A 12,266-nucleotide genomic window follows, 5' to 3' on the forward strand; every position below is an offset into this window, starting at 1 on the left:
GTCTATGATGGTCACTCCTTCTTCATCTTGCCCATGATCATCTTCCCTAATTTTGTCTGTTTCAATGAAAAGCTTCTGACATGGAAAATGTAATACAAAACTGCCATCGCGAAGATATTGAAGCAAATGTACACCCAGAAAAATCCAAAATTTCTCCATAAGTAGCTGTACTTGACGCTAATCTGGCTCAGGTAATCGTCACCAACCTCGAAAACACAGTATCCACAGTTTTCAGTATCATTCGGGTTGTTGATATAACCAGCAGCCGTCTTCAAAAACGCGGACATATATTCTCCGCAAGTTTGTCCTGCAGGAGGGTTGACATATGACATTTCGTTTTTCTTGCAACGTACTGGCTTCTTGTGCAGAACTAAACTAATTGCGTTTTGCACAAAGTAGGTGTAGGGAGACGCTTTCCACATAAAGGTCCAAAAACCCGGCATTAGACTTGCAGGTTGTACAACACCGCAGAAAGAAATCAAAAAGGACAAACACAAACTCAGTAAAACACCAGCGGAAGGCAAGTTTGGAGCAGCATACAGCAGCATTAAACCTAGTCCCACAAGATAGAGCTGGAACATGATACAGTAGTTCAAGAAGAAAACGCCGGAATAGGTTGCAGCAAAGTGAACCCTAAGTGGGAAATAGAACGCCACGAAAAATAGTGTCGAGAACACGAGATGGTAAGGGATCTCACACAGGTACTGGGTAAGCAACAAAAATATCCAGTGGAATGTGTTCGATTTTGACTCCCTGACCTCAAACAATTCACGCGATGCAATAGCACGAGCTTGAATTTGGTTCATAGCTGGTGCTGACACGATCAAAGCCATGAAAGCAGCAAACATAGTGTTCTGCAGACCACGGTAACTTGTTCCTACATTGTAGAAGGTAAAACCAATAAACAAACCAGCGCTAATGTAAAGCATCATTTTAGCAATCAAATATTCAGAATTTCTCCAGAATATGGTGGCTGTTCTTTGAAGCACATATCTGAACTGATAAGAGTAAGATGTCGCATATTTGGAGATCTTCTCATTCTTATCGGCCGGTGGGGAGTTTTGTTTTGAGTCTCTGAGATAGTTTTCAATTTCTTCATTAGCCTCGTTGAACTGAGGGGAGTTTGTCCAAATTTCATGCCAGTCTTCCTTCACGGATGCCGTAGCACCTGCACCGATAGCTTCCAAGATGTACTCAGCAGGATTTTCTGTGTGTTCACATTTGCGTGCGCCATTTCCCTCGAAGTAATTTAGCAAGGTACGAGAGTTTTTCCCGATAGGACCAAAATATACGGTCTGTCCGCCTTTCTTTAACAATAGAAGTCTGTCAAACTGCTCGAAAAGGGTAGCAGAAGGTTGGTGGATTGTGCATAGAATAGATTGACCGGCTTCCGCTAGTCTTCTCATCAATTGCACAATAGCCCATGATGACTGCGAATCAAGACCGGAAGTTGGCTCATCCAAGAACAGCAGTAAATCAGGCTTGGCGGCCAACTCGACACCAATGGATACCTTCTTTCTTTGCTCGACATTGAGACCGTATCCAACGTCACCGACAAGCGCGTCTGCGTATTCCTCCATATCCAAAATTTCAATTATATCTTCGACGTATGCCATTTTCTCCGCTTCAGGGACAGACTGAGGTCTACGCATCCTAGCTGCAAACTGTAGAGACTCTCTGACTGTCATCTCTTTGACATGCACATCCTGCTGCTGAACATAACCCGTGCGTCTTTCGAAACTAGCGTCAATGTGATTACCGTTCACAAGCATGTCACCTGTGATGATACCAACGTTCCTTTGAGCCAAAGTATTCAACAAGGTTGTTTTACCCGCGCCTGACTCACCCATTAGTGCTGTTAATGTCCCCGGCGCACAGTAACCGCTCACGTTGTCCAGCAGCCGACGGGTTGAACCCCTGTAAGGGATAGTGTAACAAACGTTTCTCCAGATAAAGATTCCCGTACTTTTTAGTCCCTGAAGAGCCTCGGCAGAGCTACCGCTAGTGGAGGCATTAGAGTCCAAGTTTTTCTTCGCCTCGGACATAGTGAGCGATTTCTCTCTACTTTCCTCATCTGACGAGGGACTAACTCTCTTTGCCCCCTTCTTGAACACTAATGTATCGCCCGATCCCATCGATGTAGTGTTCAATTCTGTAATCAAACACTTTAAAGCGACATAAACCGCCAAGAAAGCGAACAGAAATCCTAGGTTTCTCCAGGTATGATCATACTTGTAGCCATAATTGGCCTTAATGTAATCATCGCCATTAACGTAATCTTGGCCCGGCTTCGAGCCCACAAAAGCACAAACCTGGTTTTCAGTGGCTACGTTAGCGTAAGCAGGACCAGCGGGGATGATACTTCCCGTGCAGTCCATCTTTCTGGCGTGGAACTCCGAATTCAGCATACTTTCAAATGTGTATCTGATAGGAATACAATATGAAATCCATTTGAACCAGGGGTGCATGGACTCTAGTTGGATCATGTAGGTTGAGTACAGAACCAGCGCCATAAGACTGGTACCTGCAATCGAATTAGCCTGAGCAACCGATGAACTGAAAGCTGTAATCAACTCAAAGAAGGCATTGATGGACTCAGAACATAAAATGAGGAACAGGAAAGAGGTGAAGAATCTGTTCGCTTCTCTTGTCAGGCCAGAAAGGAAGTAGATGATAATGTAGAAGCATGTTTGACTCAAAAATCTAAATGGAAATTCCGAAAGTGAAGTTGCAAGCGCTTCTGCCGCTGGATGGTATAGAGAGTATGACTTGTGTTTCTGAACGACAGGTCTGCCATCTAAACTGATTTTTGCAAGCCCCATCAAGGAGACATACAAGATAGAGAAATAGAAGACACCACCTCTTGAAAATGCGCCTGATACACCGGAGGGTAAGTTGTAATACAGGGAACCAGACACCAAACTTTGAATGATCGAGGCAATCAAGTTGGTGATGGTGTATGCTTTATCACCGTATATCCTTTGGACGCCACGCTTGGTACAAAGCTTGACTTGTTCGGCAAAAGATACAGTGTATTTGGACTTTTTGCGATTTAATTTGGATTTCTCTTGGGCCAGAGATGCTGAAAAGAGTTCCTTTGTTTTTTCTGCTTCTGTTTCTCTTTTGTAGTTGTCAATGTCCTTGAGAAGGTCCTGGTATTCTTGAGACTCTAGCCACAGCTTCTCAAACTCATCTGCGGTTCTGGGAACTTTGTTCTCAAACCCTGGCACGTATTCATGGAGACCGTTGGGGTCTGTTAGTGCTGTGAGAAACTCTGCGGAGGCCTGTCTCGCTGGGCACAAGAAACCCAATTTCTTGAAGTATGCCTTGGCATCCTCTACGTGGCCGTAATAGATCTGTCTACCATCAAACAGGACAGTGACTTTGTCGAAACATTCGTAGATGTTTTCACTGGCCTGGTAGATTGTGACGAACGCGACAGACTTCTGGAGGTTGGTCATGATTCTGATGGCTTGGGCGAATTCCAAGGCAGTGGAGGCGTCAAGACCTCTGGTCGCGTTGTCCCAACAGTAGATAGAACCCCTTGAAGCGAGTGCTTCGGCGATGGAAACACGCTTACGCTCACCACCAGAAACACCTCTGACAAAGTCGTTTCCGACCTTGGTGTTGTAGGTGTGCCTCAGACCGAAAATGGTACCGTAGAGCTCGCGCATGGCGGTGATGTATTCGGACCTGGACGCGTTGTCCAGCCTCTTCTGCGGCGTGGTGCACGAAAGCGCAAAGTCGAGTGTTTGCTGGACCGTCAAGTGCGGGAAGTGCACGTCGGTCTCGCCGTTGTAGATCACGTCGGTTTTGAACTTGGCCATCATTTCCTTCTGGGAAATCCCGTCGTAGCTGATTTCTCCGCGCACCTCTTCGAAGTTGTCAACCTCACCTGAGACCGTCTTTAAAAAGGACGAGCAGCCAGCGCCGGGTCTGCCGAGCACCAGGATCATTTCCCCGGGCCGTGCGAGTATGTTGGCATTTCTCACAATGTCTCTGGTCTTGCGGTTCTTAGCCTCGCGGATGCCACGGAAGATGGTCCGGGGCAACAGCAGTATATCTTCGAATGTCTGTGCCTCGACTGAAGAGCAGTCCTTGCCTACTACGGTGAAGTTCTCACCGATTACGCCTGCGCGACGCAGGTGGATGCCCTGCTCCTCGCTGCCGCGCACGTGCGCGCGGATGATAGCCTCTGCGTCGAAGTCATCGGGGTCAACCTGCAGCACGCCGTTCCGCATCCTGTGGCTGGAAAGCGTGCGCGCCAGTGTCTCCACGCGCGACAGAACCTCTGGGTCGAGGTCCTCCTCTTCGCCGACGGAGCTGGTTCTGCGTGCCATCAGGCGCACAATGTGGTCTCTTGCCGCCTGGCCATCGCTCTGCCGCGCGTCCTGGAATTCCTCCTTGGTCCCGGGCCCTGTGTACGCGGCCTCGTGCTCCGCCTCGCTGCGGCTCGATGCTGCGCCCGACCTTGGCTCTGCGCCGGACTTAGCCTGCACGTCTGCGCTCATGGTCTGTTTAAGCCTCTGTCGTGAGATCGAGTTGCTAAAAAGTCAGCACAATATATTTGTAGCTGTGGTGCTGCTTGCAAGTCTCTAGTCTCTAGTCTCGAGTCTCGAGTCAAAACGGTATCCTGAATGAGCCCTATCGACCGTTTTAGTGGAATGCGCTCGAGAGTTTGCTTGTTGGCCTCTGACTACTTTTGCTGCGTTGGCCCGCCGGCCTCTCATTATTTATATTTTCTTTCATCTTTCTTTCTCGTATTGCACTACTACCAATTTACGCTCTAAACCCGTCGTAAACACGGATTCTGAACGCCTCTAGCGCGGCTGTTAGAAATCACCATCAACTACAAAATCATGACAAATACATGCACATTTTTAGCCAACATTGGGAGGGGCACAGAGCTGTGCGAATGCATGTGTTTTTCTCTTGGAAATTTGTCGCTTAGAATCACGAGCATCAGAGCTGATGGGGAAGAAAATGCAGCATGGAACTGCGTAAAAGCCCCGGTTGCCGGGGCGATAAAGGATTTTTCCGAGAAAGCTTCCGCTTCCGACAAGGACCTCAGGGATCTCCGCTGCTGAAAAGAACTTTCTAAACCCGAAAAATAAAGGTCCCGGTTGCCGAAAGCTTTCGGCAACTTGCACTTTCTGCCCACGTGATAACGGCCTGACGCCTAATGGAGGCGTTGCACATTAGGAACCGAGCACACTGGATCTTTGTTCGGCATGTGGTGGAAGCCAAACCCGGATAGCGAAGACACGAAGCTCAGGCTACGAAGCTCGGAAGAGGCTGCGATAGCCGCGCCCCCTACAAGATACGCAGGTCTAGGGCGCAGAATTTACCAGCCGTCTCGCAGAGCTGCAGTTGCATGGTTTTGAAGCCCCAGTTCTAAATCATCGGCCGGCAGTTGCTTTGGTCAGCGATTCTCTTTGCTAGCGGCTCTCTTCATCGTGCGGCGTGCCCGCTAAAATTTTAGGGTGGTGGTGTACATTGTTAGCTAAGCAGGGTGGCGAGCCCGCAGGGTACCGGAGCGGAGGCGAAAGTCATCGGAGCGGAAACCTCCTCCTTAGGCACGGCCGTAGGCACGGATGTGGCTGTAGTCGGGCCGACGTTACGGCCGAATCGACGGCCGTGTTTGTGGAGGTGCATGGGTGCCCATGCGGCGACGTTGTCAGATGGTCAGCGAAGAATTGCGCCCGCATCGGTGGAAACCGTTCAACTCGAATCCTCTTGCGGGTTTAAGATGGCCACACATGTTTCACCGCACCCAGATCCTTCTGGCTCCGCTTTCCTTCAAGCGCCCTAGGTTTGCTGCCAGCTCTGTGGCCTTTGTGGGTCCCTTTCTCATGTAGTCCTGAACGGAGCCTCTCTCTGGTTTCGTACGGCGTTTCGATGCCCATTGGAGTCCGGTTTTTTTCTAAAAAAAAATTAAGATTATGTAATAGTACCTGTGCTAGGCCTGTTTTGATTAGAGCGCCGGCCTGCCAGCGCTGCCCGACGCTGGTCATATCTCGAATAGACAGCTGCCCTGTGCAGGCTTTGAAATGAACACTGCCTCGCGCAGTTCCTCTGAAGGCATGTTTCTGAATCTTTTGCGGTAGTACTGGTTCGCAAGAGCGCTCCGGACTTGCTCCGCGTTGTCTCTCGTAACCAAGTGGACAGTACAGCCGCCCCAGCCGGCGCCTGTGAGCCTCGACCCGTACGCGCCATTGGCCTTGGCTATGCGGCAGAGCTCGTCGGTCTCGGGACACGAACATCCGTACAGCGTGTCACATGACTTTTGGGACTCGTTCATCAGATCACCAAAAGATTCCAAAAACCGCTGGTCACCCTCGGACTTCCTGCTTGTCAGTAGCTTCAAGGCTAGCAGCACGCGCAGTGCCTCGGAGAACACATGCTTGGCTCTCTGGTATAGCTTCAGCGCCTCGAACCGGACCGGAAAATTGGTAAGGTAATCTCTCGCAAACTCCTGCTGGGAGCATTGCAGCGCCGTCGCCGCGTCTTGGACCGAGTATCCTTCCTGTTGCGTCAGTGACTTCTCGACAACATGCAGCATTTCGGTCAACCTGATGATTCCGTCTTCTGCGTTGCCGTCCCAGGGTTCCGACACGCCGTGGTATCGCGAATAGTAAGCGTCCATGAACTCTCGCAGTGTACCCTTCTCCAGATTCCCCGTCCTTTGTAACGCGACCTTGAATTTAGATGCCAGAACGTTGGCTGCCACTGTAACTTCAACAACTCGTAAGTTGTAATTAGTGGGTGCGGTTTCAACCTTATTTGAGACTACCATTGTGTTGGCGATGATGAACTGGATTTCTGAGTTTTGCAGCTCGGGGAATTTGAAAGGCGTGGCCTTCAATTGCGGCTGAAACTCCACATACAGCGCGTGTTCTGACTCACCGCAGACAGATGCAGCCTGGTCCATTCCTCCATTGTTGACCCCAACATAGTGCTCGGCTTTAACTGTTATCTGTGTGAGCACCTGCTTGGATACTTTGTAGTTGCTACTGGTATTCGAGCGAATTACAGCCAGGGCAACTGCGCATATGAATGCCGCAGAAGAGGAAAGCCCTCCTCCGGTAGGCACGTTACCGCTCACGTACATCTCCATTCCCGCCAGGGGCGCTTCTTGGAATTTTTGAGGAAATTGCGTTTTAAGGTGTTGTTGCGCAACAAGGAGTCCGCATTTGAAGTAATTCGACCAATCTGATACCGATGGGTCAATCGAAATATCAGATCCGTCCAGGGGAAGGTCGAACTTGCGCTGCGCAAACTTTGGATCTTCATTTATTAAAGTAATAGATGGAATGTCTTCTGTCGATAAAACGCCTACCGCGCACAGCAAGTCGGCATCGATGGCCATGGGAAGTACCGAAAAATCGACGTAGTCAATGTGGTCGCCTATAAGGTTTACTCTTCCTGGCGACCTGCTAACGAAATGCGGCGTTTGGCCATACACTGATTGGAAGTCGTTGACTATGCGGCTCACCCGAGGCCTAAGTCCAGCGGGCAGGCCTTTAGTGTCAAAAGAATGGACTGACATGGGAAGTTTGAGAGACGTGAGCTCGTTGGACAAAATCATGATGCGTGTAGGAGCGGTTACTCTTGGTTTTTTATACGCTAAATTTAATCTGGGGTTGATTTTCGATTTTCATGTTTGTTTAAAGTTTGCGGGGTACCATCTTCCGAATTTTTCGGGCGACAGTGCTCCGAAGCATTGATGATATAAAAACGAATCGGACAACAGTATCCCGCAATTCAAGAGACATTGGTACATGGTCATGGCATAAATAGAAGTGGAGTGCGGCGGATCTGCTGCTTTAGAAACTGGCTTGAACTCAAATCTGCGAAAAGCTGTATCAAAAATGACAGGTCTAAAACAGGACAAAGATGGATGGGTCCTAGTAACAGGTGGCGCCGGTTACATTGGATCGCATGCGGTAGCTGAATTGATTGAAAGTGGCTATAGATGTATAGTCGTGGACAACTTTAGTAACTCATGCTACGAGCCGATCGCCAGGTTAAAAGTGCTGCTTGAAACTGAAATCCCTTTTTTTAAAGTCGACCTGACAGACGCAGACGGACTTGAGAAGGTGTTTCGAAAATTCAAGATTGATTCTGTTATTCACTTTGCAGGGCTTAAAGCAGTTGGAGAATCCACTAAAATACCTCTGAGTTACTATTACAATAACATTACAGGGACCTTGGTACTCCTAGATATTATGAAGAAGTACGGGACTGAGATGCTAGTGTTTTCTTCATCAGCGACAGTATACGGTGACGCCACAAGGTTTCCGGATATGATTCCCATCCCAGAAGAATGCCCAACAGGTCCCACAAATCCCTACGGAAAAACCAAGCTAGCAATAGAAGAAATTTTAGAGGACCTACACGCTAGCGAACCAGAAAAATGGAGATTTGCAGTCCTTCGGTATTTCAACCCTATTGGAGCGCACCCTTCGGGTCTCATCGGTGAAGACCCCCTCGGCATTCCAAATAACTTGCTGCCATACATGGCTCAGGTGGCGGTAAAAAGAAGAGAAAAACTATTTGTCTTCGGTAACAACTATAGCTCACGCGACGGTACCCCAATAAGGGACTATATCCATGTGGTAGACTTGGCAAAAGGCCATATTGCCGCCTTGAAGTACCTTAATGAGATAAAAGGGGGACAGGGGCTGTGCCGTGCTTGGAATTTAGGATCTGGAACAGGATCAACAGTTCTCGAGGTTTATAAAGCGTTCTGCCACTCCTGTGGCATTGAACTACCTTATGAGATAGTGGGGCGTCGGGCGGGCGATGTTCTGAACCTCACTGCGAAGCCAGATAGAGCCACAAGGGAGCTGAAGTGGACCACAAATCTGAAAGTTTCAGATGCATGTGCAGATCTTTGGAAATGGACTACAAAAAATCCTTATGGGTATCAGCTTCTTGGTGTTGTTGATACGTTTTTTAACCAACCAGGTGAGTACGAATCGCGCCTTATCACGCTCGGGAGAGGATCCGGGTTCGAAGTGTCACTCAGCAACATCGGGGCTACTATCGTTGATTTAAGAGTTGACGGGAAACCCGTTGTCCTGGGCCTAACCAGCGAGGCGGAATATCTTGACAGCTCTAATCCATATTTAGGGGCCACTATTGGCCGCTACGCAAACCGTTTGCGTGATGGCAAGTTTAATGTTAAGGGAGTTGATTACCTTCTAGATCTTAATGAACAGTGGTCAACAGTCCACAGCTCCTCACAGTCATACCATAGGCGTCGTTTTCTCGGTCCCTTGATCCTCAACCCTATGAAGCACCAGTATTTTGCTAAATACGTTCTTTTGGATTCTAATACCCAGTTTCCAGGAGAGGTTTTGGCCAGCGTGACATACAGCTTAGATGTCAGAGCAAAGGAGTTACAAATCCAATACGAAGGACGCCTTTTAAATGGCGATACCACCATCATGAACCTAACGAATCACAGCTACTTCAATCTTAATGTGTTTCAAAATGCTTCTTACAATGGCACAGAGATCCAACTATTCTCTGATCAAGCTGTTGAGCTTGATGATGCTAAATGTCCATCCGGCCGTATTGTTAAGGTCTCAGGCCCTTCATCGTTCACTTTGGATGAATGCGAACCTCCGTTTGATACTTGTTTTGTTACTGGGACTGTTCCCTGCATCGATACTCGTGCAAATGAGCTTAAACCTGTCCTCAAAGCCCAGCACCCCGAGTCTGGACTCAAACTGATAATATCTACGACGGAGCCAAGTTTCCAATTTTACACTGGAGGACCTGGTATCCTGAAGGGCTACGGAAAGAAATCAGGGTTTTGCTGTGAGCCTGGAAGATTCATCAACGCTGCAAATGTTCCCGAGTGGAAAGAGGCAGTCACTCTCGAAAGCAGTGCGGTTTATGGCTCTAAAACATCGTACAATTTTGGCTGAGTCCAACTTCAAAGAAACCACAGTTGTTTTGAAAACTGCCATACCACAAAGGATGCGCGTTTCATACTTCTGTGGTTGCGCCTTTCCAAGGATCTTCCTTCAAATTTATCGACAATATAGCAATAAGTTATATAATATAGTGTTAGTTGCTTGATATCATGACTGTCATATTTTTAAACAGCAATTATTCGAGCACCACTGAATAAGCATGAGCCCTGGAGTTTCTAAAATTTCAACCTTTTGCAACTGAAATAAAGCCAAGAGCTATTGAAGTTCTGATTGCGTTTTATTACTTGACTTTGATTGAGGAAACCTCAGGTTATATTTGAATTCATCAGCTAATCTGTTTTTCGTGGCTGTAGCTTCAATATTTTTCTCTCTTCATTAAACCTCAATGTTGTTCGGGGTCCTGTCGTCCGGAGTACTGTTGTCCGACAAAAAAAAAAGCTGAGGAGCTCGCATCATAGTCGTCCGAAGGTTCACGATACTTAAGGAGGGCATAAATTCCGACAGCTGGCACTTATGAAATGTGATGAATCAAAATGAGAGAAGTCCAAATTGTCACGGATTACTGACATGACAGTTAATTCTGGTAATTTTGATTTTACAGACAACTCACACAGGAGATTTAATCCCTTAACGAATTCATGGGTGCTTGTATCGCCGCACAGAGCAAAGCGACCATGGATGGGCCAACAAGAGGTCCCGTTCAGTCCGAACGAGCCAGAGTTCGATGCTAAATGCTATTTATGCCCAGGTAATACGAGGGCCTCGGGTGAAATAAATCCTCAATATCCGTCAACCTTTATATTTCCCAACGACTTCCCTGCTGTGAAGCTGAACCAACCTAATTTTATTGATGATGGAAAAGAAATGACTCTCAAGGATAGATTCATGAGGGCGCAGCAAGTGGAGGGAAAGTGCTTCGTCATTTGTTTTAGCCCCAAACACAACTTAACTATTCCTCGTATGAAAATCGGCGAATTGAAAAACGTCGTTGATGCTTGGGCTAAACTTTATTTGGAACTGGAAGCAGAAGCTAGAACGAAGGCCACTCCATACAAATATTTGCAAATATTTGAAAACAAAGGAACTGCAATGGGGTGCTCGAACTTGCACCCACACGGTCAGGCGTGGTGTTTGAGCACCATTCCAGATGAGGTCGATAAAGAATTTAGGTCATTCGCCAAGTACTCGAAAGAGCACTCAAGTTGTTTGTTAGGGGATTATATTGCACTTGAACTTGAAGAGCGCGACAGGATTGTCTTGCAAAACGATTCGTTCCTAGTCGTGGTCCCGTATTGGGCTGTTTGGCCTTTCGAGACGCTATTAATGAGTAAGCAGCATCTGTGCTCTCTCGCAGATTTTAATGATCAGCAGAAATTGGAGTTAGCTTCAATAATTAAGAAATTGACAACAAAATATGACAATCTGTTCGAAACTAGTTTTCCGTACTCAATGGGCTTACACCAGGCTCCGTTAAATGCAATACAGCAAGCGAACAACAGTTCTTGGTTCCACATGCATTTTTATCCTCCCCTCCTGAGGTCCGCAACTGTGCGGAAGTTCCTGGTTGGTTTCGAGTTGTTGGGGGAGCCACAGAGGGACCTAACCGCAGAACAAGCCGCCAAACGTCTCGCAGATCTGGAAGAAGAAGTACATTTTACTGAGATCCGGTGATTGAGTAAACTTCATATAGTAAAGCTAATGTTCGGATTTTAAGCAATTGATGACTTTAATCTGTATTGCAGAATTCAAAAAGCGGCAATATGTACACAACTGGTTGAAGTTGAGCATCTATAATAAAATTAATGAATTTTCAGAGTTACTAGAAAGTTCGTGGGTCTCCAACATGAGCAATGCTGCATGTGCTTTGATGATAGCCTACTTCGTGGTATAGAAAAAAACGATTAAATATCAATCAAAAGGTTGTGTGAATTTACTCAGTTCAACTGACACTTTTAAGTTAAAGCCACAGATGAGCCGATAAATGTCCTGAACACTTGCGAGAAAATCATCGCGAAAAGGCAACGTCAATCAATACAAAATCGATATAGAAGCATTCCCCCAAAAGAGGCAAACCAGCAGCTTCTTACCTGAGTAATGAAAGCGTACGTTTTCACGTGTTTCATAAGAAGCGGATTTAGCTCAGATGGGAGAGCGCCAGACTGAAGATAACTTCGGTCATTGATATCTGGAGGTCCTGTGTTCGATCCACAGAATTCGCATTTATTTTTTTTCGAAAATTGTTCAGCCTTTTGGCGGAAATACAGAGTAAGTCTGTATCAACAGCCATTTTAGGCCTGCTATCGTAATACAGCTATCTTG

At 47.1% G+C, this 12,266-nt stretch overlaps 4 protein-coding genes and 1 non-coding gene across 5 annotated transcripts; 3 read left to right on the forward strand and 2 right to left on the reverse strand.

The window, feature by feature from the left end:
* Window positions 1-11: 11 nt before the first annotated feature.
* On the reverse strand, window positions 12-4,511 carry SNQ2 (ATP-binding cassette transporter SNQ2; the record flags this gene model as incomplete). The annotated part of the gene is made up of 1 exon (XM_002551497.1): window positions 12-4,511. One exon carries the CDS (start codon window positions 4,509-4,511, stop codon window positions 12-14), a length of 4,500 nt encoding a protein of 1,499 aa, XP_002551543.1.
* A 1,499-nt stretch (window positions 4,512-6,010) lies between these two features.
* Window positions 6,011-7,588, reverse strand: GAL1 (galactokinase; the record flags this gene model as incomplete). Its single annotated transcript, XM_002551498.1, has 1 exon — window positions 6,011-7,588. The coding sequence occupies one exon, from the start codon at window positions 7,586-7,588 to the stop codon at window positions 6,011-6,013; it is 1,578 nt and encodes a 525-aa protein (XP_002551544.1).
* A 283-nt stretch (window positions 7,589-7,871) lies between these two features.
* On the forward strand, window positions 7,872-9,938 carry GAL10 (bifunctional UDP-glucose 4-epimerase/aldose 1-epimerase; the record flags this gene model as incomplete). The annotated part of the gene is made up of 1 exon (XM_002551499.1): window positions 7,872-9,938. The coding sequence occupies one exon, from the start codon at window positions 7,872-7,874 to the stop codon at window positions 9,936-9,938; it is 2,067 nt and encodes a 688-aa protein (XP_002551545.1).
* Window positions 9,939-10,514: 576 nt separating this feature from the next.
* GAL7 (UDP-glucose:hexose-1-phosphate uridylyltransferase) lies at window positions 10,515-11,618 on the forward strand (the record flags this gene model as incomplete). Its single annotated transcript, XM_002551500.1, has 1 exon — window positions 10,515-11,618. The coding sequence occupies one exon, from the start codon at window positions 10,515-10,517 to the stop codon at window positions 11,616-11,618; it is 1,104 nt and encodes a 367-aa protein (XP_002551546.1).
* A 457-nt stretch (window positions 11,619-12,075) lies between these two features.
* Window positions 12,076-12,166, forward strand: KLTH0A02002r. The gene is given in 2 exon segments: window positions 12,076-12,112; window positions 12,131-12,166. It is a non-coding gene; the product is annotated as a tRNA-Phe (tRNA).
* The last annotated feature ends 100 nt before the right edge of the window (window positions 12,167-12,266 follow it).

Source organism: Lachancea thermotolerans, assembly GCF_000142805.1.
Source record: "Lachancea thermotolerans CBS 6340 chromosome A complete sequence".
NCBI lineage: Eukaryota > Fungi > Ascomycota > Saccharomycetes > Saccharomycetales > Saccharomycetaceae > Lachancea > Lachancea thermotolerans.